At 43.7% G+C, this 24,263-nt stretch overlaps 1 protein-coding gene across 4 annotated transcripts in view; it reads left to right on the top strand.

Annotated features, from left to right (window-relative positions):
* The window catches only part of LOC110498118 (probable E3 ubiquitin-protein ligase RNF144A-A), a 71,096-nt gene extending 49,449 nt beyond the window's left edge, over positions 1 to 21,647 (top strand). For all 4 annotated transcript variants that reach the window (XM_036955098.1, XM_021574713.2, XM_036955096.1 and 1 more), the window contains 5 exons: positions 248 to 308; positions 5,789 to 6,008; positions 13,387 to 13,534; positions 14,198 to 14,287; positions 17,773 to 21,647. In XM_036955098.1, the coding sequence (XP_036810993.1) occupies positions 248 to 308; positions 5,789 to 6,008; positions 13,387 to 13,534; positions 14,198 to 14,287; positions 17,773 to 17,904 (651 nt within the window). In that variant the 3' untranslated portion in view covers positions 17,905 to 21,647. The remainder of the gene's footprint in view (positions 1 to 247; positions 309 to 5,788; positions 6,009 to 13,386; positions 13,535 to 14,197; positions 14,288 to 17,772) is intronic.
* Positions 21,648 to 24,263: the final 2,616 nt, after the last annotated feature.

Genomic DNA, 24,263 nt, shown 5'->3' with positions numbered 1-24,263 from the left:
TAACCCCCACAACCAAATGTTATTTTCATCGTCTTGTAATGACCACATTTAACTCTCCGTATAGCTAGCCAGTATGCATATATTCCTCTCTTTAAAACAGGTGGGCTAGTTCTAATGACGCTGGAATTGAGTGGGGTTTAGTAATTGATAATATTGTGGTTTAACTGAAAGCATCCTGTCCGATATTCGCTTGGTAAGCTATCAAAAGCACGTGTTCCTAACTGTTCCTCTTCTCTTCCTCATTCAGATCGAGTGCATGGTGGCTTCAGAGGTTATGCAGAGACACAAGAAGCTACAGTTTGAAAGGGGTGAGTGGGAGAGGAAACGATCTGTGACCGCCTCACCACTCATAGCCTGATGTGTGCGTCCGTGTGTGTGTGCGTCCGTGTGTGTGTGCGTCCGTGTGTGTGTGCGTCCGTGTGTGCGTCCGTGTGTGTGTGCGTCCGTGTGTGTGTGCGTCCGTGTGTGTGTGCGTCCGTGTGTGTGTGCGTCCGTGTGTGTGTGCGTGTGTGTGCGTCCGTGCGTGTGTGTGCGTCCGTGCGTGTGTGTGCGTCCGTGCGTGTGTGTGCGTGTGTGCGTCCGTGCGTGTGTGCGTCCGTGCGTGTGTGCGTCCGTGCGTGTGTGCGTCCGTGCGTGTGTGCGTCCGTGCGTCCGTGCGTGTGTGCGTCCGTGCGTGTGTGCGTCCGTGCGTGTGTGCGTCCGTGCGTGTGTGCGTCCGTGCGTGTGTGCGTCCGTGCGTGTGTGCGTCCGTGCGTGTGTGCGTGTGTGCGTCCGTGCGTGTGTGCGTCCGTGCGTGTGTGCGTCCGTGCGTGTGTGCGTCCGTGCGTGTGTGCGTCCGTGCGTGTGTGCGTCCGTGCGTGCGTGTGTGTGTGTGTGTGCGTCCGTGCGTGTGTGTGTGTGTGTGTGTGCGTCCGTGCGTGTGTGTGTGTGCGTCCGTGCGTGTGTGTGTGTGCGTCCGTGCGTGTGTGTGTGCGTCCGTGCGTGTGCGTGTGTGCGTCCGTGCGTGTGTGCGTCCGTGCGTGTGTGCGTCCGTGCGTGTGTGCGTCCGTGCGTGTGTGCGTCCGTGCGTGTGCGCGTCCGTGCGTGTGCGCGTCCGTGCGTGTGCGCACCGTGCGTGTGCGCGTCCGTGCGTGTGCGCGTCCGTGCGTGTGCGTGCGTGCGTCCGTGTGTGCGTGCGTCCGTGCGTGTGTGCGTGTGTGCGTGCGTCCGTGCGTGTGTGCGTCCGTGCGTGTGTGCGTGCGTCCGTGCGTGTGTGCGTCCGTGCGTGTGTGCGTGCGTCCGTGCGTCCGTCTGTGTGTGTGCGTCCGTGTGTGTGTGCGTGTGTGTGTGTGTGCGTCCGTGTGTGTGTGCGTCCGTGTGTGTGTGCGTCTCGCTCGCGCGTCCGTCTCGCTCGCGCGTCCGTCTCGCTCGCGCGTCCGTCTCGCTCGCGCGTCCGTCTCGCTCGCGCGTCCGTCTCGCTCGCGCGTCCTTCTCGCTCGCGCGTCCTTCTCGCTCGCGCGTCCTTCTCGCTCGCGCGTCCGTCTCGCTCGCGCGTCCGTCTCGCTCGCGCGTCCGTGTGTGTGTGCGCGTCTCGCTCGCGCGTCCGTGTGTGTGTGCGCGTTTCGCTCGCGCGTCCGTGTGTGTTTGCGTCTCGCTCGCGCGTCCGTCCGTGTTTGCGTCTCGCTCGCGCGTCCGTCCGTGTTTGCGTCTCGCTCGCGCGTCCGTCCGTGTGTGCGTCTCGCTCGCGCGTCCGTGTGTGCGTCTCGCTCGCGCGTCCGTGTGTGTGTGTGTGTGTGTGTGTGTGTGTGTGTCTCGGTGTCTCGCTCGCTCGTCCGTGTGTGTATGTCTCGCGCCTGTCCGTGTGTCTCGTGCCCGTCCGTAGGTGTCTACTCTGGTCACAGGAGCCCCACCTGTGTCCCTTGTCTCCCCACACCATTTTAAAGTGATCTGGAGGACAATGACAACCCTCTACCTTGTCATTTATGTACAGCCTTTTTCCACTCTCTCTACAACATCTCTCATTCTTTACCTGGACTCTGTCTCCAGTCCAGGATTATCAGAAGTGTCATCCCCAAATCAGAATGTTTGTCCTGTTGGCTGACCTATCGTGTCCTGGCTTTGAGCCTGTCTCTGTCCCAATCAAATTTGAACACAAGCCGCTATCAAAGAGATGAAAGAGGGCTACAGTGCTTTCGAAAAGTATTCAGACCTCTTTCCCTTTTCCACGTTTTGTTATGTTACAGTAGGACTGGGCGACATATCAATAATTATCGAGGTAATTACATCCCTCTAACGGTATAAAAACGTTTAGATTCATTTTTCGATAATGTCGATATAGAATAATTAGGTACAGCAGTCCATTTCACCTCTGACGCAGCAGGAACGTGCGGCGGAGAAGTGACAATATGCACGTGGAGAGGTATACGCCGACTTAAAACCACTTAGCACCTCGAGTGATGGAGTAGCCACTATTAACCACGAAAAATGTGTGATGTAGGCAAAAACAGTGGCAGTGATGGCCATGGAGAAGGAGCAGCTTCCAACATAGAAATGATTGATGAAAAGGGTTCAACTGTTTCAGTTATTTGGAAGTGGTTTGGCTTTTTGAAGTCTGACAAAGAGCAGAACAATGGGCAAATTCTGCCGTACACAGGTCGCTACCAAGTCACCATCTGAAGAAAAATCACTCTTTGGCACATGCAGAAAGTTTGAGTTTGCACCTCGGATTGATAAACACCCCTCAAGAATCAGCCAATCTAGGGATGTTCGTCCGAAGCAGTCAACACTGACAGCGTTTATGCCCTACGAGCAAACATCTAAAAGACACAAGGACATCGCAAAATCTCTTATGCATTGCATTGCCAAGAACATGCGACCAATTAGCGCAGTCGAAAAGGAAGGTTTCAAGAGACTTATCAATTTAATGGACCCCAGGTACGTGCCCCCTGACCGCAAACATTTCTCTCACACAGCACTGGAATCTTCCAAATAAATGCCTTCAAACATCATACTTTCCCGACGACCACACGGGTGAAGCAATAGCAGAGTGGCTCATTGACGGGGCTCATATAGCAGAGGGGACTCAGTCAAGACAGACAGGTCTGCATTACAACGGATAGTGGTGCGAAAGTGGTGAAGGCCGCTCACATCAACAAATGGACCCGACTGCAATGTTTTGGACATCGTCTGCACTTGGCCATTCCTAAGTAACCTTGTCAATTGTGTATATTGACGTGATTGGTTAGATGAAACTAAATGTGCATTTTTTTTTTCATCAACTGATTAAGTTAAATATTACATATAGTCCCTAAAGGGATTATTGTGATTTAACATTTTTATTAAAATCTTTTGATTTCTCTTAGTGGGTAGAGACAAACGGGTGGATTGAGCAATTGGAGTGTGTAGGAAAGTGGTAGGTGCCTTTTCCTATTCATAGAAAAAGAAGAGACCTGACAGTTGCTCAAAAAGAACACGACTTACCCCAGCACAAGTTGGTGACAGAGTTCCCTACCGGGTGGGGACACGTCAAAAGATGGTTCAAAGAGTACTGGAGCAGGAGAAAGACATTTCACAGGTCATGTCCAGTGACCAGAACACCCGGCATTTAACTCCCACCTATATAGATGTTCTGGAGTCCATCAACCAGGCATTGACCCCACTCTGTCTGGTGAGTCTTATGTCAGTGTGTCGTACCTGGAGCCAGTACTACACCTGTTCGATACAGAGGTCATGAAACCTGATGATGGTGAAACGGAGCTCACCCAAACCATCAAAACGATAGTCCATGACTATCTGAATGAGAAATATGATGACCTAGCCACAGATGACCTCCTGGACAGGCCTCGTTGGTCGACCCTCGGTTTAAAACACATTACATCGAAGAGGAGAAGGTGGGCCACGTAAAAGCAAGCTGTCTCAGAGATGGTCAATGAGGGACATGAAAACCCAAGCCCAGCACAGGGAGACGTTGCTGCTGCTTCACCACAACTGCCAGCTAAAAAGAGTCACTAGGCAGTTTTTTCAAAAAGCCATGCTCCACCACCACGGGTTTTTACTGAAATCCAGCTGGTGGAAAAGGAACTCAACTGCTACCTTCAGTCTCCTAATGCTGACAGTGAAACCAATCCACTGGACAGGTGGAAGATCCACCCAAAAAAACCTTCCCAAAGTCAGGCACTGGCAAAGCGCTACCTGTGCGTTCCTGCGACCAGCTCCCCCTCAGAGCGTGTTTTTAGCACAGGTGGAAACAGTGACCTGCCATAGGGCAACTTTAAAGCCAGAGACCGTAGACAGACTTGTCCTTCTTGCTTGTAACTTGTAAGACAACAACTACCTGAACTTCAACTGTGATGTGCCATTAGGCTAACAGTTATAATGCATATTGACTTGCAGTATTTTTTTCTTTCTCAAGACTTGTAATGGTTTACAGCTTTAAAAAAAAGTGGAGTTAAAATGTTACTTGTGAGTTCTACTTCTGACAAATAAGAAACATTAAAGCCTTTGGTTTGTTCAGGCATTCTTGAGTCTGAAGCAGATATTAACCTTTTTTAAACATTATTTGATTATTGTGATAATTATCGTTATCGAATTAAAAAATATATATTGTGATTTATTTTCCATATCGTCCAGTCCTACGTTACAGCCTTATTCTATAATGTATTAAATAAAACATATTCCTCATCAATCTACACACAATACCCCATAATGACTAAGTGAAAAAAAAAAATTTTTTTTACTTTTTTTTTTTACAAATGTATGTGCTGCAGAGGGACAAGAGAGACATGTGAAAAGTGCTATAAACAAGTTGGCTGAAAACTTATGAATGAAAAAAACTGTAGTTTTTGTGCAGGTACAGCCAACTAGCGCAAAAACATATTGTCAGGGACTGGGAGATTAGTCCAGATTAAGGGAAAGATGAACAGAAAAAAGTAAATGTTTTATTTAATTTTTTACAATTACATAAGTCCTCCATTGCTTTGGAATGACACGTCCGGTTTTGTCTGGAAATACTCGGGAGAAAAGGGATTTTTTTTGTAAAATGTCAGGAGAATATTCAACCCTAGTGTGCATGCTTACACATACAAGAACACACACAAAATATGGTGACCGTGGCCACATTAGATCCCCATAAATGGGTAAAAATATTTAAGAAAAGCCAGGGAGAAGAGTGGGTAAAGGCAGTCAGCCATCTCATCAACGTTCCAGGCCAGCGAGTCAGAATAGTGTCTGAAACCGTTCCATATTTGGCAGAGCCTAAGACTGCATGTGGAATTGTGTGCAAGCAAGAGGCTGTTGCATTGGACACAAGCATTGTGTGTTTTTGATTGGGACAGGATGCTCAGGTTTGTTTTGTAGCGACAGACCAAACATTGAGCATCTGCCAGTTTTTTGTTCGGTAGATGCTAATTTAAATGGAGAAAAATAGAAGTGCATTTAGCTGCCCTGTTATGGACCAACTGAAGGTGATTTTGTGTATGTCAAATTAGACATGATTGGGAGTTTGTTTACGTCAGTCACAATTGCGATTGGTTTGGTACACATACAATCTCACTATACACACAGACATGAAAGATGACAGTCAATAATAAAGTAGTAAAAAAATACATGGAATTATTGTATTTGGATTGTTTTTGCTATCATTAATATCACTAATTTCTGCAAAAAGTCATTGCGTTGAAAGTGTGTTACCACATGTAACGACATAGGCACTACAATCACTTATGAACTCAGGTCACCATGCCACTACCACACAGGTGGGCTGGGGTTACAGTACAGTCTTTTGGTGACACCTTGTTTTGTGCCACCACAGAGGTGCTTCTGGACCCGTGTCTGATGTGGTGCCCGTCGTCGTCGTGCCAGGCAGTGTGCCAGCTGAAGGAGACTGAGGTGGCGCTGCCCCAGCTGGTGCAGTGTGCCGTGTGCACCCTGGAGTTCTGCTCTGCCTGCAAGCTTAACTGGCACCCCGGGCAGGCCTGCCCACCACCGGAGAACAACCTGCCCATCACCGCCTTCCTACCTGGAGAGACCAGGTATGGAACTAGATGGGAAGTTTTTGCAATTGTCAATACCGTTTAAACTATTTATTTTTACGTTTTTTTTTAAATAAATGGGTATTTTTGCTGCTTTTTAAGTAAATACATGATGTCAACTTGTGCAATATGTTCGGAGATAAAGAACAGCGAGTTCTTCATTTCACCCGTCACATTGTTATGAAGATTATGGTAGACCCCAGTCACGTGGCGTCTGTTTACAAGCACACAACGACGTGCGGCATGCACCAGGTGATCTAGTTAAGGTATGGAATTCACAACTAAATGTTTGCCAGCTAGAAATCTTTAACTATTTTAAGTTAACTGTCTAAAATGTGATAAATGCTCTGCAGCTCTGCGTTTGGTTTGCTAATTTAGTAGGTAGTTAGCTATCTAGCTAACGTTAAGTGCTTAGCTTCTTCCAAAATTAAGCATTTGCTTGGTAACCGCAGAGAATCCCCTCCTTGATCAGGAGCCTTGCAGGCTAATATTTGTTTTGTGCGTGCTGAAAACTGTGAGTATAATTTCTGTTACTTGTTTAGGTCAGAAACTGCACAGTGTTTGCTAGCATGTAGTTAACCTTCTCTATGGAATTTGACATGTGCTTGTTAGCATTGCTAAACTTTTGGATTACAGAGTATCAGTGAACCTTGTGTTCAGTGCCGGTATTACTGAATATCCCAGTATGGAACAAAGTCTGTATGAAGGTATGACCATCTAGATACCACCCAAGAGTCTTCTTTTTTTTTCTTCATCTCAATCACTTCCTATCCTCCCGGACACATCCTTCCTACCCGTAAGAGACCAGGTATAGAGCTGGAGTTTTGTCCTCTTCCTCCTCCTGTCTTCATCTTTAAGATGCCCTCCAGCCATCTTTTAACTTTTTACTGTTGAAAAGCGATATCCCAAGTATAAATACATTCAAGAACATACACTAAAGGGTAAAAAAAAAATCTGTTTTGAGCAAAAAGTTTACTGCAGACTTCAAGGTGAATAGGGCATTCAAGCCAGAGTTGGTCTGATGGCATGTCGTGATGTCATCAGCCTCCCCCTTGTTTGAGGGGCAATAGAGAACAAAAGAGGGAAGGCTTGGCACTTTAACACACTCTCCTTCCCATCACCTCAAACTAGTTGAATAGGGTTACACTCGTGACAACTGAATGACATTTCATCCCAAAAAGCAGCATATGGGGCCTTATTCAATCAACCTGCTTAACTGGCTTTCCCCAATAAATGACACTGTAAGCATTGTTTTGTTGAGAGCATAAACATACGTTTGTTCTTATTTTGGAAACCCTGGTGCAGTGATTCACGTACATACATGCATTGTATTTAGCTGTCATTGTTTCCTTTTCATGTTGATGATCTGTCCTCTACCTAGGACACAGCCTCTGTCCTCTCTACTGAAGACACTGTGAGGACACAACCTCTGGTCCCTGTGGGAACCTGTATTTACAATCCAGCCAGCTCTCTGTTTCTGGATACCAGCCTAGCTACTGCTGTTGATGGTTCCAGGAAGCCTGCTGCTCTCATGCGTAACACTATGGCATGAATCATGTAGTAGTCTCTAGTCATCTAGTACATTTTTGTGGATATTTAATATGACCGAGTGTATTGGCTGGAGCAGATTGCCTGACGGTAGTGCTGAGACCCATGGGGTCAGTTAAGGCTACCCGGGGTTGACTAAAGTCACCTGATGAAAGTTGTACCGGGAGCAAGTAGATCAATTTATGATCGTAACTCATAGCCAATTTGGATGAGTTGTCTACTTAATATTATAGAATATGGTGGCCCAGTATTAAAGCCATCTGAAAGTAGCGTGAAGGGGAGAGTTGTTGAGTTGTCCTCAGATGTCACGAAAGGCCCCAGTGTTAAAGGGACTGTTCAGGATTTTACAACTTCAGTAGTCTGTGGGCCAGGAGAAACTGATCCATGGTTCGGTTTTCTCTTAACAGCCACAACAAACTTTCGCCATGGCCAAATCAATTCTCATCAACTCCACATTTAGTTGCTACCTAAACATAATTTCCCCATATAATAAAAAATCAAAAACATGCCCCATCACTTCCATTGATTGTTAGCTAGTGGTGGCTAAAGTTAATGTTTTTTTAAATTATTCTTAGGGGTGGATCAGCTCAATATTGCGGGAAGATTGTTGCTTCCATCAATGTAATTGTCTGCATCATCTCCAATCCCCCATATATTTTTGGGGTAAATATATCCATATACAGCTGTGGCCAAAAGTTGAGAATGACACATATTAATTTTCAGTCTGCTGCCTCAGTTTGTATGAAGGCAATTTGCATATACTGCAGAATGTTATGAAGAGTGATCAGGTGAATTGCAATTAATTGCTAAGTCCCTCTTTGCCATGCAAATGAACTGAATCCCCCAAAAACATTTCCACTGCATTTCAGCCCTGCCACAAAAGGACCAGCTGACATGTCAGTGATTCTCTCGTTAACACAGGTGTGAGTGTTGACGAGGACAAGGCTGGAGATCACTCTGTCATGCTGATTGAGTTCGAATAACAGACTGGAAGCTTCAAAAGGAGGGTGGTGCTTGGAATCATTGTTCTTCCTCTGTCAATCATGGTTACCTGCAAGGAAACAAGTGCTGTCATCATTGCTTTGCACAAAAAGGGCTTCACAGGCAAGGATATTGCTGCCAGTAAGATTGCACCAAAATCAAACATTTATCGGATCATCAAGAACTTCAAGTAGAGCGGTTCAATTGTTGTGAAGAAGGCTTCAGGGCACCCAAGAAAGTCCAGCAAGCACCAGGACCGTCTCCTAAAGTCGATTCCGCTGCAGTATCGGGGCACCACCAGTACAGGGCTTGCTCGGGAATGGCAGCAGGCAGGTGTGAGTGCATCTGCACGCACAGTGAGGTGAAGACTTTTGGAGGATGGCCTGCTGTCAAGAAGGGCAGCAAAGAAGCCACTTCTCTCCAGGAAAAACATCAGGGACATACTGATATTCTGCAAAAGGTACAGGGATTGGATTGCTGAGAACTGGGGTAAAGTCATTTTCTCTGAATCCCCTTTCCGGTTGTTTGGGGCAACCTGGAAAAAAGCTTGTCCGTAGAAGACAAGGTGAGAGCTACCATCAGTCCTGTGTCATGCCAACAGTAAAGCATCCTGAGACCATTCATGTGTGGGGTTGCTTCTCAGCCAAGGGAGTGGGCTCACTCACAATTTTGCCTAAGAACACAGTCATGAATAAAGAATGGTACCAACACATCCTCTGTGAGCAACTTCTCCCAACCATCCAGGAACAGTTTGGTGAAGAACAATGCCTTTTCCAGCATGATGGAGCACTTTGCCATAAGGCAAAAGTGATAACTAAGTGGCTCGGGAACATAACATCAATATTTTGGGTCCATGGCCAGGAAACTCCCCAGACCTTAATCCCATTGAGAACTTGTGGTCAATCCTCAAGAGGCGGGTGGACAATTTAAAAACCCACATTAATTTTCCAGCATTGATTATGCAAGAATGGGCTGCCATTAGTCAGGATGTCGCCCAGAAGTTAATTGACAGCATGCCAGGGCAGATTGCAGAGGTCTTGAAAAAAAGGGGTCAACACTGCAAATATTGACTCTTTGCATCAACTTCATGTAATTGTGAATAAAAATCCTTTGACACTTATGAAATGCTTGTAATTATACTTCAGTATTCCATAGTAACATCTGACAAAAATATCTAAAGACACTGAAGCAGCAAACTTTGTGGAAATGAATTTGTCATTCTAAAAACTTTTGGCCACGACTGTACATACACTTACATACATATGCATACATAAACACATACATACACATACCTATATACAGTGGGGCAAAAAAGTATTTAGTCAGCCACCAATTGTGTAAGTTCTCCCACTTAAAAAGATGAGAGGCCTGTAATTTTTTATCATAGGTACACTTCAACTATGACACACAAAATGAGAAAAACAAATCCAGAAAATCACATTGTAGGATTTTTAATGAATTTATTTGCAAATTATGGTGGAAAATAAGTATTTGGTCAGTAACAAAAGTTTATCTCAATACTTTGTTATATACCCTTTGTTGGCAATGACAGAGGTCAAACGTTTTCTGTAATTCTTCACAAGGTTTTCACACACTGTTACTGGTATTTTGGCCCATTCCTCCATGCAGATCTCCTCTAGAGCAGTGATGTTTTGGGGCTGTTGCTGGGCAACACAGACTTTCAACTCCCTCCAAAGATTTTCTATGGGGTTGAGATCTGGAGACTGGCTAGGCCACTCCAGGACCTGGAAATGCTTCTTACGAAGCCACTCCTTCGTTGCCTGGGCGGTGTGTTTGGGATCATTGTCATACTGAAAGACCCAGCCACGTTTCATTTTCAATGCCCTTGCTGATGGAAGGAGGTTTTCACTCAAAATCTCACGATACATGGCCCCATTCATTCTTTCCTTTACACGGATCAGTCGTCCTGGTCCCTTTGCTGAAAAACAGCCCCAAAGCATGATGTTTCCACCCCCATGCTTCACAGTAGGTATGGTGTTCTTTGGATGCAACACAGCATTCTTTGTCCTCCAAACACAACGAGTTGAGTTTTTACCAAAAAGTTATATTTTGGTTTCATCTGACCATATGACATTCTCCCAATCTTCTTCTGGATCATCCAAATGCTCTCTAGCAAACTTCAGATGGGCCTGGACATGTACTGGCTTAAGCAGGGGGACACATCTGGCACTGCAGGATTTGAATCCCTGGCGGCGTAGTGTGTTACTGATGGTAGGGCAATGTTTCTTTGGTCCCAGCTCTCTGCAGGTCATTCACTAGGTCCCCTCGTGTGGTTCTGGGATTTTTGCTCACCGTTCTTGTGATCATTTTGACCCCACGGGGTGAGATCTTGCGTGGAGTCCCAGATCGAGGGTGATTATCAGTGATCTTGTATGTCTTCCATTTCCTAATAATTGCTCCCACAGTTGATTCCTTCAAACCAAGCTACTTACCTATTGCAGATTCAGTCTTCCCAGCCTGGTGCAGGTCTACAATTTTGTTTCTGGTGTCCTTTGACAGCTCTTTGGTCTTGGCCATAGTGGAGTTTGGAGTGTGACTGTTTGAGGTTGTGGACAGGTGTCTTTTATACTGATAACAAGTTCAAACAGGTGCCATTAATACAGGTAACGAGTGGAGGACAGATGAGCCTCTTAAAGAAGACGTTACAGGTCTGTGAGAGCCAGAAATCTTGCTTGTTTGTAGGTGACCAAATACTTATTTTCCACCATAATTTGCAAATAAATTCATTAAAAATCCTCCAATGTGATTTTCTGGATTTGTTTTTCTCATTTTGTCTGTCATAGTTGAAGTGTACCTATGATGAAAATTACAGGCCTCTCATCTTTTTAAGTGGGAGAACTTGCACAATTGGTGGCTGACTAAATACTTTTTTGCCCCATTAGATACACATACTTTTTTTTAGAATATACCTTTATTATTTCCTGCACACCCTACCACCCTTCCCCCAATTGGAGTAAACTTATTAACAATAACACTTAGGTTTCTACCTTCAGTTTATACATATTATACACATTTTACAGACATATTATACACATTTTACGGACAATCTATTTTACAATATTTTTTGTTTATTTTTAGTCCTTCCTCTATTTCTGATGTCCATCCAGTTGATTTCTATTTGTAACTGCTATTTCACAACATTTGTGAACCTATATACATTTACAGACCCCGTATGTTTTACATCTTGTTATTAGTCCCATCCTTCAGCTCCATTCAACCCCTCCTATCTCTTAACACCATCCATTTTGGATTTCAATTTGACATATTTTTTTAAATGTGATGTTTCCCAAAAGTACTGATCCTTTCTATTCTCATAGCTTCTACAGATTTTAAATTAACATTTTTGCTAAATTAATTATTATATTATTTATTGATTGATTGACTATGGCTTTTCAAATCACCCAGTATTGCTATCTGCAGCGTTAGTTCTAGGCGAATGTTGCAATGCTTCAGCCATTCCTGGAACATTCTATTGGTTGTAATTTAAATAGAAAAATTTGACGTTTTTGAATCCGGCATTGTTTTGTGTGTCAATTCATTAACCATGTGCCATGGAATGGGTACAACGAAAATCTCCCAACAATTTTGCAATTTATACAGCTGTCAGTTTTTTTGGTCCTTAAATTAAATTGATATGTTTTATTTTCCACACTTTTCTTTAACCATTTGTTAGCTTGTCAGCTAATGGTTGTATTGTCTGTTTAAGGAAAACCATGGATTACAGTTTCCCATGGCCTAACTTCAGGATGCGGAACCAACTAACATCCAGTTGTAAAATCCTGAACAATTCATCATTTAACGCGGCAATCAGCTGTTGAATAATACCAAATCGTACTTCCCGCCTCTGTTTGGGTAAAAAGCTGAGGAATGGGGCTGGAGACCTGTAGCCACTCTCATATTCATAGACAGAGCTATGGATGCAAGGATTGACCATCCATGATTTCCAAATGGAAGTTTTAACAACGTTTTGAGGCTTTACATTGTTTACAAACAGAGTAAAACAGGCATATTTTGGTTTCTCATGGGGTACTAATTTCATGAGGCATTTATAATTCATATTACTCAAGGGGTACATATAATTCATTTATACGTCCCAAAATGGATGTAGGAGCTGCAGATTGCCCTTTTACTCTGCAGCCTACTCTCTCCCCACTGTCAAGACTTCAATTATGGCTTGTATGGCTCTTACTGTGATGCTTCAGTTGTCTCAACAGTGAGCTCTGGAGTACATTCTTTCTTCCTCTCTCTCTCCTTGAAGAGGGGAGGGGAAATGTGTCTCCTTATTTGAATGGCCTCCTCTTACACTATTAGCCCGTTCTGCAACCAGCTGACATATGAAGGCATTATGACAAAGGGCAAATGTTATCCTCAGTGGACCGATCCCATTTTGCACGGAGCTTTCTGCCTTTCACTGATATTTGTTTTACTTTCTCTCTGTTGCCATTGCTCATATGAAACAGACACTCTCCTCAAACCTCACAGTGATCCATGTATTTTACATTCTGATCTTGAAGCTGTATCAAATTAAGGAGGAAGTAAGAGGTGTGCCTTAATTCACTCTGGCTGTATGTGATCAATAGCTGGATAATTGGCTTAAGAAATTAACATGCTTGTTCTGTGTCCAGTTTATTGCAAGCTTGGGTCTATTGTGCACTTAGAAAGGCTATAACAGCTCTGTGGCATGATAAACTGTATGGGTGGAAAATCTCTGGGTCTCTGATGTATCGTGGTCTTTGTAAGCATTATTCAGAATAAACTCTTGTTTCAAACAGAATTTGTTTAAGAAACGTAACACACACTGAACGTTGCTCTCTCACTGTCTCCTCAGCTCCTTTTACAAGAGTGACGACGATGACGGTCCCATCAAGCGCTGTCCCAAGTGTAAGGTGTACATCGAGAGAGACGAGGGCTGTGCCCAGATGATGTGCAAGAACTGCAAACATGCCTTCTGCTGGTACTGCCTCGAGTCACTGGACGTGAGTAGAGAACCCTGTCTCACTCACACACACACACATGTCTTTCTGCTGGTACTGCCTGGAGTCACTGGACGTGAGTAGAGAACCCTGTGTCTCTCTCTCTCTCTGTCACTCACTCACTCACTCACTCACCTTTTCTGCTGGTACTTTCTAGAGTTCCTGGACTTGAAAAGAACGTTGTCTCAATGTTTGCCTGAAACACCTCTGCTCGCATGCTGCTACAACTTGCTGATCCTATAGAATAATACACACGTATCTTTGCCAAGGATTTTTAAATTCGCTGTACAGAGAATGTTGCACCTGACTGCAATACAGCAGTCTGAAATCTGCATAGAATTCACTCCGTCTGGTGTTAGCAATGATTCAATGTGTTACATGGGGAGTAATAGCACTACAGGAGGAGTGATAAGGCTGCAGGCCAATGTCTTTCCAAATCCACGACGTTTGATACAAGGCAATGGAACTGAAACAACCGTTTTTATTTATTTGTTATCTGTGCTTGTAGGAAGCTAGGAACCTTTACTGGCAGTTTCTTAAGTAAATCCTAATTTCAGACCACAGGCAATTTAGACCACTGGTCATTTAAAAGCAATTTTCTCTCAGCAGCTGCCTCTGAGTACTATTGATAGATCATTATTCTCTCTCTGTGTGTGTGTGTGACAGGATGACTTCCTCCTGATCCACTTTGACAAAGGACCCTGTCGAAACAAACTAGGCCACTCCAGGTCGTCTGTCATCTGGCACAGAACACAGGTGAGTTACAGTATGTTAGCACACTCACTGTTCTCCTTCATAACTTTCTGTCTCTCTCTTTCACACACTGGACTTCGTGTTCAACATGAATACACATGGACGGTGCTATGTAAAAACACTGGTCGGTAGGAGAGCACAGGTTGGTTCATGTGCTCTAGATGTTGGCCCATTGTTGTTGGTGAGAACATGTCTGACATTGCTATCTTCTAGGTCATTTCCTTTGTATGTGTACATTTACTAGTCAATGGGTAATAGTAAATATTTTAGTTTGGCACAAATGTGACCGGCTGCTCAATATCTTGCATTACAACATGCATAACCATGTTGTAACTGACTGGCGCAGTGATCTAAGGCACTGCATCTCAGTGCTTGAGGCGTCACTACAGACACCCTGGTTCGAATCCAGTCTGTATTAGAACCCGCCGTGATCGGGTGTCCCATAGGGCGGTGCACAATTGGCCTAGAGTCGTCCGGGTTTGACCGGTGTAGGCCATCATTGTAAATAAGAATTTGTTCTTAACTGACCTGCCTAGTTAAAGGTTCAAACATAACACTTGCCATACATTGGGAAATCAAATGAAAGTCCATGTGTCCTTTAGAATTGTTATTTTAATATTCATTTAATGCAACAACAAAACAATTTCATCTTATATCACCAAGTCATTTTTCAGCTATAAGTACAGTAACTTCGAGCACATATCTATTCATAGACAAGCACGTTTCCTGTGTTTTAATAGTGTTGTGACTGCTAGCTTACACACTGACATCTGTTGCCCAATGGGACAGGCTGAGTCATTTGAACATGGTTACAGCTCGTGTACTGCACCTCCTGTACCCAGCCCGTACAACCTCACTGCTTCCTACCCAGCCCGTACAACCTCACTGCTTCCTACCCAGCCCGTACAACCTCACTGCTTCCTACCCAGCCTGTACAACCTCACTGCTCCCTACCCAGCCCGTACAACCTCACTGCTCCCTACCCAGCCCGTACAACCTCACTGCTTCCTACCCAGCCCGTACAACCTCACTGCTTCCTACCCAGCCCGTACAACCTCACTGCTCCCTACCCAGCCCGTACAACCTCACTGCTCCCTACCCAGCCCGTACAACCTCACTGCTCCCTACCCAGCCCGTACAACCTCACTGCTCCCTACCCAGCCTGTACAACCTCACTGCTTCCTACGCAGCCCGTACAACCTCACTGATTCCTACGCAGCCCGTACAACCTCACTGCTTCCTACGCAGCCCGTACAACCTCACTGCTTCCTACGCAGCCCGTACAACCTCACTGCTTCCTACGCAGCCCGTACAACCTCACTGCTTCCTACGCAGCCCGTACAACCTCACTGCTTCCTACGCAGCCCGTACAACCTCACTGCTTCCTACGCAGCCCGTACAACCTCACTGCTTCCTACGCAGCCTGTACAACCTCACTGCTTCCTACGCAGCCCGTACAACCTCACTGCTTCCTACGCAGCCCGTACAACCTCACTGCTTCCTACGCAGCCCGTACAACCTCACTGCTTCCTACGCAGCCTGTACAACCTCACTGCTTCCTACGCAACCTGTACAACCTCACTGCTTCCTACGCGGCCCGTACAACCTCACTGCTTCCTACGTGGCCTGTACAACCTCACTGCTTCCTACGTAGCCTGTACAACCTCACTGCTTCCTACGCAACCCGTACAACCTCACTGCTCCCTACCCAGCCTGTACAACCTCACTGCTTCCTACGCAGCCTGTAAAACCTCACTGCTTCCAAGGACCTTGTCGCTCTCTCAAACTCCTCACGAACACCTAAAACATGGCCCTTATTCACAAAAGTGGTGCTGATCTTGGGATCTAAAAGGCTGAACTGATCATAGATCAGCACTTTTTATGAATAAAGGCCCTGATCTGATAGGGCAAATCCTGCCTTGATGAAAGCTCAGCCTCTGTCTGACTTCAGATCAGTTATTGGGTTGTGTCCACTAGGGATGCCATAAGAGGAATGCAGGTCACCTCTCCAGGCTTACTGTTCTCAGACCAGACATGGTATATTCTATACGATAGCATTGTCAGGGTTTGTTCATATGGGCCCACAGGATATCATGTTAATACAGGTATACCGGCACAACCAAAGGTTAATGTGGTGCTCGTCTGGGGAATTCATGTAAATATTAATACCTCCACAAGAGGAACTGAAACACCCAAGAGTGGATCTCAACTATGATATTTATCCATGCTTGGTCTTTAATTAAAATGTTTTTGTCAAAGGATATTATGTTAAACCATCTAGTTGACTGTCAAAATGGTCCGTTTGCAGTTATTTTTAGATAACTATATCTCACTCTCTGCCGTCTTGTCCTTCACAGACCTACCCTGAGGTGATCCCCAAAATTACTCTTGCTCTGAAACTGGCAGAATTGCATTATGTTATTTTCCCTGTAAATGCATGTTTTGTATGCCATTTTGTTGCTGAGGAGATGTTGGGCTGGAATCAGATGCCACCATGTGGTGGGATAGGTGACTTGCACAACAAAGATTGAAAATAAAAGGGATGCCCAGCACTCACACAAGGGTTTATGTTCAATAAGGCCAAACGAGAAAATGGTTTGAGAAGAAAAGTGGAAATAGCTTGGAGTCTAATTTTCATGTTAAGTGATTCCGCAGATGCTTGTCCTCTTCAAAGTGGTTTCTCTATAGTGTGGCATGTGTTGTCCTTTTGATATGTTTGCTATGTATCTAAACAAACAGTGTCTTCTCTCCTGGTGCTTCGGTCTTGTTGCAGTCTCTCACCCTCTTACTTTCTCTTCTCCCCTCTCCCCCTCTCTCTCCCTCCTCTCTACTTTCTCTCTCCCTCTCTACTTTCTCTCTCCCTCCTCTCTACTTTCTCTCTCCCTCCTCTCTACTTTCTCTCTCCCTCCTCTACTTTCTCTCTCCCTCCTCTCTACTTTCTCTCTCCCTCCTCTCTACTTTCTCTCTCCCTCCTCTCTACTTTCTCTCTCTCTACTTTCTCTCTCTACTTTCTCTCCCCCTCTCTCTCCCTCTCTACTTTCTCTCCTCCCCTCTCTCCCTCTCTACTTTCTCTCCTCCCCTCTCTCCCTCTCTACTTTCTCTCCTCCCCTCTCTCTCCCTCTCTACTTTCTCTCCTCCCCTCTCTCTCCCTCTCTACTTTCTATCCTCCCCTCTCTCTCCCTCTCTACTTTCTATCCTCCCCTCTCTCTCCCTCTCTACTTTCTATCCTCCCCTCTCTCTCCCTCTCTACTTTCTCTCCTCCCCTCTCTCTCCCTCTCTACTTTCTCTCCTCCCCTCTCTCTCTCTCCCTCTCTACTTTCTCTCCTCCCCTCTCTCTCTCTCCCTCTCTACTTTCTCTCCTCCCCTCTCTCTCTCTCCCTCTCTACTTTCTCTCCTCCCCTCTCTCCCTCTCTACTTTCTCTCCTCCCCTCTCTCTCTCTCCCTCTCTACTTTCTCTCCTCCCCTCTCTCTCTCTCCTCTCTCTCCAGGTGGTGGGGATCTTCGCTGGCTTTGGCCTGCTCCTGCTGGTGGCCTCTCCCTTCCTCCTCCTGGCCACACCATTCATCCTCTGCTGCAAGTGCAAGTGCAGCAAAGGAGATGATGACCCCTTTCCCACCTAAACCTCACCCCACCAACACAGGCGGGTGAAGAGTCCGCCCCCCCCCCTCCCCCGCCATGGACCATTTTTTTCCCTTGTTTTCCCCTATTGTCTCCCTCCAACTTTGGAGTGCTGCTTTATTTAATGGGACTTGGGCCTAGCCACTTCCCAATCCATCACTCCACAGTGTCATGGTGGGAGTGGAGAAGAAGGAGTTGACCCCATGCCCACTGGCCTGGTAGACGAGGTCAAAGGTCACGGGTCAGACTTTGAGGACAATGATGCCCCTCTGTGTGGATTTGGGGGCTTGTGTAACTATACTGTAGCAGGGCCACTCTGAGGCCTCGGCTGTGCTTCAGGCAGTACAAGACAAGAGGAGGGTGTTTTATCAAGATGAAGGATAAACATATTAGGATGTCTTGGTCAGGGTTGGGCTCAATTCTAATTGAAGGCAGTCCATTTAGGAATTAAACAAAAATTAAATAATTGATCAAATTGCATTTATTTTAAATTACTTCTCAATAAACTTAACTGTAACCTTTTTATTTCACAAGTTTTTACATTTCAGAATTAACATTTCAAATCACTTCCATGAATTGACTGCCTTCAATTTGAGTTGAGCCTCCCTGTTCTAGAACCTCTCCTCGGGACATGTTCATGCAGGAACAGCTTGAATCGGAGGACCTTTCACTTGAACTCACTTTAATCAAGTTTTGTTCATTTTTCAAACACAAAGCTCCCTCCCCCCACTCTCTGTGTAGCTGTCAACATACAGGAAGTAGCACTGGAGTTACGTGATGACCCACGTTTTGTGTTCACTCTGTTTGCACATGAGACTCCCGTTTGTCACTTTAAGGACCGGGGCGGGAGTTGGGACGTTTTCTCTCTCACTCCCCTGTACAGCACGTTCTCTTGTTGATGTCAGTGTTTTTGTAATCTTTCGCTATGTTCCAAACTATCAGCAAGAAAGTATTAATTTTACAAACTGGATTTGAACTCTTATGTGTCTACAGGTATTTGTGACGGTGTCCCAAACTCACTCTCACGTCCCAATAAGATAATCATGGGCCTGTATTCACACAGTCTCAGAGTAGGACTGCTGATCTAGGAAAGATTAAACAAATCCTAGGTTAGCATTCTTACTCTGAAACACTTTGTGAATACAGGCCCTGAACCTTAGTGTCGTCATCCACACAGACGGAAACAAACCATTTGGAATCAACAGAAGCAACTTCTGTTGTCAAATGGAATACCTGAATATAGATGTCCTGACGTTTTAATTCCGAGTTCCTCTGAACCCAGATAATCATATTGCTTAGCCAAATAGAACAAATGGTTTTAAATCAATTAGAAAAGTAGCCAAAAAGTCACCTTTAGTTTCCTGAAGAAAAAAAAAACATGGCTTTTGTCCAGTTCCGTCCTTGTGAAAGCACACTTAAATAATGAATTTGTTTAATGCATCACAATCAGTCATTAAAACCTGTTTATTGTCAGGTAGAACATAAGAGATGAATTCATGTCTCTCTGATACAAAGATGTCTCTTCATATCCATATCACATTGATGTTGGTCATATATATCCAACTACTGTAATGAACAATAATCCTATACAAGTGTTTTTTGTTGTGTGAACTAGTGGAAAACTTGCATATGTTAGTGGTATGGTTGTCAATGTTTTCATTGGGAGAAAGTTGAGAGCTCACTCTCTCTACATGCAGCTAACCTTTGCAGGGCTATCAAAATGTCAAGAACTTCACTAGACTGTTTTGGACACATCCGAAAGCTGCTCTACACATCACTGTATCTATGCAAGTTCGTGCGTTTCCAATCTTACTAGGTCTTGCTAATAGTGTGGTCATATCAAGTGGTCCAGTATGTTATACCAGATTCCCTGTGCCATCTCTTCATACGGTAGTGTTTTACAACCGGGGGGTTGACTTGCATCAGATGTAACATGGGTTTGATTTGACCTATCTGGGAAGCCATACATTAGTTAATCACCGTCATTTGTCCTCATGTTGTTCCATTAGACTGTGTGGTGAGGATGCATGTAGCTACACCGTTTCTCACTCTGAAACACATCTAAAAGGGCAATCTGCTGCATCCATTTTTTGACTTTTTAAAGTCATAATATATAGCCATTGATTCATGAAGAATATAACGGTCTCGTGAGCTTAGTTCAACTGTATAAACCCATTAGAACCCAAACTATAAGCTTGTTTTACTCATTTGTGTAAACTAATAATTCTATAGCCTCAAAATGGTTAACTATAGTTTTGATATTTAATGGATGGTCAGTCCTTGCATCCATAGCTGTTTTATGAATTTCTACATCTACTGTTTACCAAAACAGTGGCAGGGTGCCCACTCTTTTTATTGCTTGAACTGAAGATTGACCCTAAACTCAAGAGATGAGTCATTATCATTCCGTCCATCACTTAGCTACTTTGGAACACATACAGAATACTGAGAAACTCTTCAGAGAAGTCCCTGATTTTTAATGTTGTTCTCCTCGTAGAATTCAAATAGGGGCTATGGCAGTTAATGGAACTATCATCAGCAATCACCTTACCTCATGGTAGCCATTCCTTTAAAAACAAAGATAATGTTAGCCTAAATGTTTGAATACCTCGCCTGTAGCCTCATTTTCTTCTAACCCTTAATGCATCAAAGCCTGTAATTCCCCAAAAATTCAGTTGATCTTATTGACCCTTTTCTGTCAGTAAGGAATATAAAGGTTTCAACTGAACATGTGGATCACTGAGCTGACCATGTCTTTGTATGACAATCGTGCCAAGAAGGTCTCGTGTGTGTGTGTGTGTGTGGCAATGGTGAAATTGAATGGTGTAGATTGAATAGCTTGAAGCGTCTAAGAATTTTTCAAATAAAATCTGCGATCTTGTTTCCGTATGGTGTGGATGTTAATGTTGGAGGTTGAGCCTTGGAATACTCTGTGGTATGACGTGTACTATTGTTTTGGTTTTCAAGATGTAGTATGTTCATTAAATACTGTAGTTTTTCTGGAATTGTTGAGTTTTTTGAATGGGTTTGGAGATCAGAAGAAATGTAGACGCTATTTCCAGATTTCCTCAACTCGGAGGAAGGAAGGATGGCATTGCAGGACTATAGGAAATGTAACACTCAACTTGTTTCCACTTCTCTTATCATCCATTTGGTATAGTTGGGATGTTGAGCTGAGAAGAAATCCTGAATATTTGTCCTCTGACTCAACTGGTTTCATTCAGCATTATGCAGCAAAGGGCCAAAAAATGTACATTTTAAACGCCGTTCACCTTGAGGTGATGCCATGCATGTTGCACAATTATTTTCTAAGATGTAATACTTCTATTGCTTTGTCCACATTTCTACTGAGATGTATGTAGGTTGTCAAAAATTCCATTGCTCTTGTTTTTAAAATGCATGTTGTACTCTACCATTACTATGCGTTTTAAGAACCCATACTATGCCTCTTCATTTTAGGGACTGAAACAAGTCCTTACATTTCTGTCATGACATACTATCCTGGCTTTTGAAGTTTGCCTTTTACACTTAAGATACTGTACGTAGGTTGCCTTTGTGTTATACTTCTGTTGGCTTTGATGCAGTTGATCATACATTTAATTACTTTCAACTATTCAAAAGATGGAAGCTTTTAAATTGGCATGTGTGGTGGATATCCTTCGATAAACCAACATTGTACTTCTCCCATGTATCTACAGTTTCACGAACACTGTGACATGGAATAAATGTGGTTGTTTTTTTGTGACTCGTGTCTCCTTTGGACATAAATGCGTCAAGCATATTCACATTAATGTCTGATTCACAGTATGGTCATCCAGAATCGTATTGCGCTGGTCCTTTTCAGCAACTATGGGGGATGTGTAAGCAGACCAGTACAACTTGACTTGGTTTGGCCGTATGATGTGAATAAGGGAATATGTTGAGCGTAACGTTGAAAGCGGTATTTTCAACGTCTTTTGCTCATAGGGAAGTTCTCACTAGTCCTCATCGGTCCCAAGAACATGACTGGTGTAAGTGCGCCCACTGGTGTTGAAAGATGGATGGTACGTTTGACGAAGACAAACACAATAGGATATTTAAATTCCAGTCGGCTTTCGGGTCATGTTAAATATCACTGAAAAGAGATGTGCAAATGAATTTAACATCCGTCAGTGTGTTGGTGTTATCTGAAGGGAGACCTATCCAGTAAACCTCCGTCAGTGTGTTGGTGTTATTTGAAGGGAGACCTATCCAGTAAACCTTGGCTTTTCCAGTGGCGCACATTACTTATTGTATGGATCTTATGTTCCTAGGAGAAACATAAAATAATACACATATGCATTGAGACATTCAATCAAATCTATTCATAGTGTTGCTGCTGACCCCCCCCCCACTGTGACAGGTTCTCAGAATAAGCCAAGTGTACCTATAATCAGAATAGTCAACATTAATTTCCTGGCACCAGCTCATGAATAAAAGTTGTACCATTCATATCAATTAAGTATGTTTGTATGGTACCATTTGCAATGTTTTGGTCTCAAGGTATTGTATAGCTTTTGGGTTAAATGCATATAGAGTTGAATGTATGGAGGCTATAAAAACTACAAGAAACTATAGAGTACATTGGCTTGTGAAAGTATTCACCCCTTTCTTCGAAGGAAAAACTGCTCCAGCTCCTTCAAATTGGATGGGTTCCGCTGGTATACAGCAATCTTTAAATCATACCACAGATTCTCAATTGGATTGAGGTCTGGGATTTGACTAGGCCATTCCAAGACATTTAAATGTTTCCCCTTAAACCACTCAAGTGTTACTTTAGCAGTATGCTTAGGGTCATTGTCCTGCTGGAAAGTGAACCGCCGTCCCAGTCTCAAATCTCTGTAAAACTGAAATAGGTTTCCCTCAAGAATTTCCCTGTATTTAGCGCCATCCATTTTTTCAATTCTGACCAGTTTCCCTGCCAATAGAAAATCATCCCTACAGCATGATGCTGCCACCACCATGCTTCACTGTGGGAATGGTGTCTCAGGGTGATGAGGTGTTGGATTTGCACCATTCATAACCTTTTCCTTGTTGACCAAAAAGCAGAATTTTAGTCTCATCTGACCAGAGTACCTTCTTCCATTTGTTTGGGGAGTCTCCAACATGCCTTTTGGCGAACACCAAACGTGTTTGCTTATTTTTTCTGTCCTCTCGTCCGTAAAGCCCAGCTCTGTGGAGTGTACGGCTTAAAGTAGTCCTATGGACAGATACTCCAATCTCCGCTGTGGAGCTTTGCAGCTCCTTCAGCGTTATCTTTCGTCTCTTTGTTGCCTCTCTTATTAATGCCCTCCTTGTCTGGTCCTTGAGATTTGGTGGGCGGCCCTTTCTTGGCAGGTTTTTTGTGGTGCCATATTCTTTAAATGTTTTATAATGGAGTTAATGGTGCTCTGTGGGATGTTCAAAGTTTAGGATATTTTTTTATAACCCGATATATATATATATATATATATATATATATATATATATATATGTGTGTGTATATATATATGTATGTATATATAGATGTGTATATATATGTATATGTATGTATGTATATATATGTATGCGTATATGTATGTATATGTATGTGTATATGTATGTGTATGTATATATGTGTATGTATATATATGTGTGTGTGTGTGTATATATATATATATACACATACACACACGTGGGTGTATATCTGTGTGAGTATATATGTACAGTATGCGTATGTTTGTGAGTGTCTATTTTTTTTAATATATGTGTTTGTATAAATGTGTGTGTGTATGTGTGTATATATACAGTGCCTTGCGAAAGTATTCGGCCCCCTTGAACTTTGCGACCTTTTGCCACATTTCAGGCTTCAAACATAAAGATATAAAACTGTATTTTTTTGTGAAGAATCAATAACAAGTGGGACACAATCATGAAGTGGAACGACATTTATTGGATATTTCAAACTGTTTTTAACAAATCAAAAACTGAAAAATTGGGCGTGCAAAATTATTCAGCCCCCTTAAGTTAACCTGTCTACGATACTGGTTCCCAATTGGGAATCAACCCTCCCACGTTCAGCTGAAACGGTGGCGCATGGAACGCAAAAATATTCTTAAAAATATTTAACCTCCACACATTAACAAGTCCAATAGCTCAAATGAAAGATAAACATCTTGTTCATCTAGCCAGCAAGTCAGATTTCTAAAATGTTTTACGGCGAAAACATAGCACATATATATGTAAAACCACCACCAGACACAGCTCATTTCAATAGCCAAAACATGCAATCAACAAACGCAGGATTAAAAAATAAATCGCTCACTAACCTTTTGAAAATCTTCATCAGATGACAGTAATATGACATATTACACAGTACATATTT

This window comes from Oncorhynchus mykiss, chromosome 19, assembly GCF_013265735.2.
Source record: "Oncorhynchus mykiss isolate Arlee chromosome 19, USDA_OmykA_1.1, whole genome shotgun sequence".
Lineage (NCBI taxonomy): Eukaryota > Metazoa > Chordata > Actinopteri > Salmoniformes > Salmonidae > Oncorhynchus > Oncorhynchus mykiss.
This window is presented reverse-complemented; position numbering and strand designations above follow the sequence as displayed.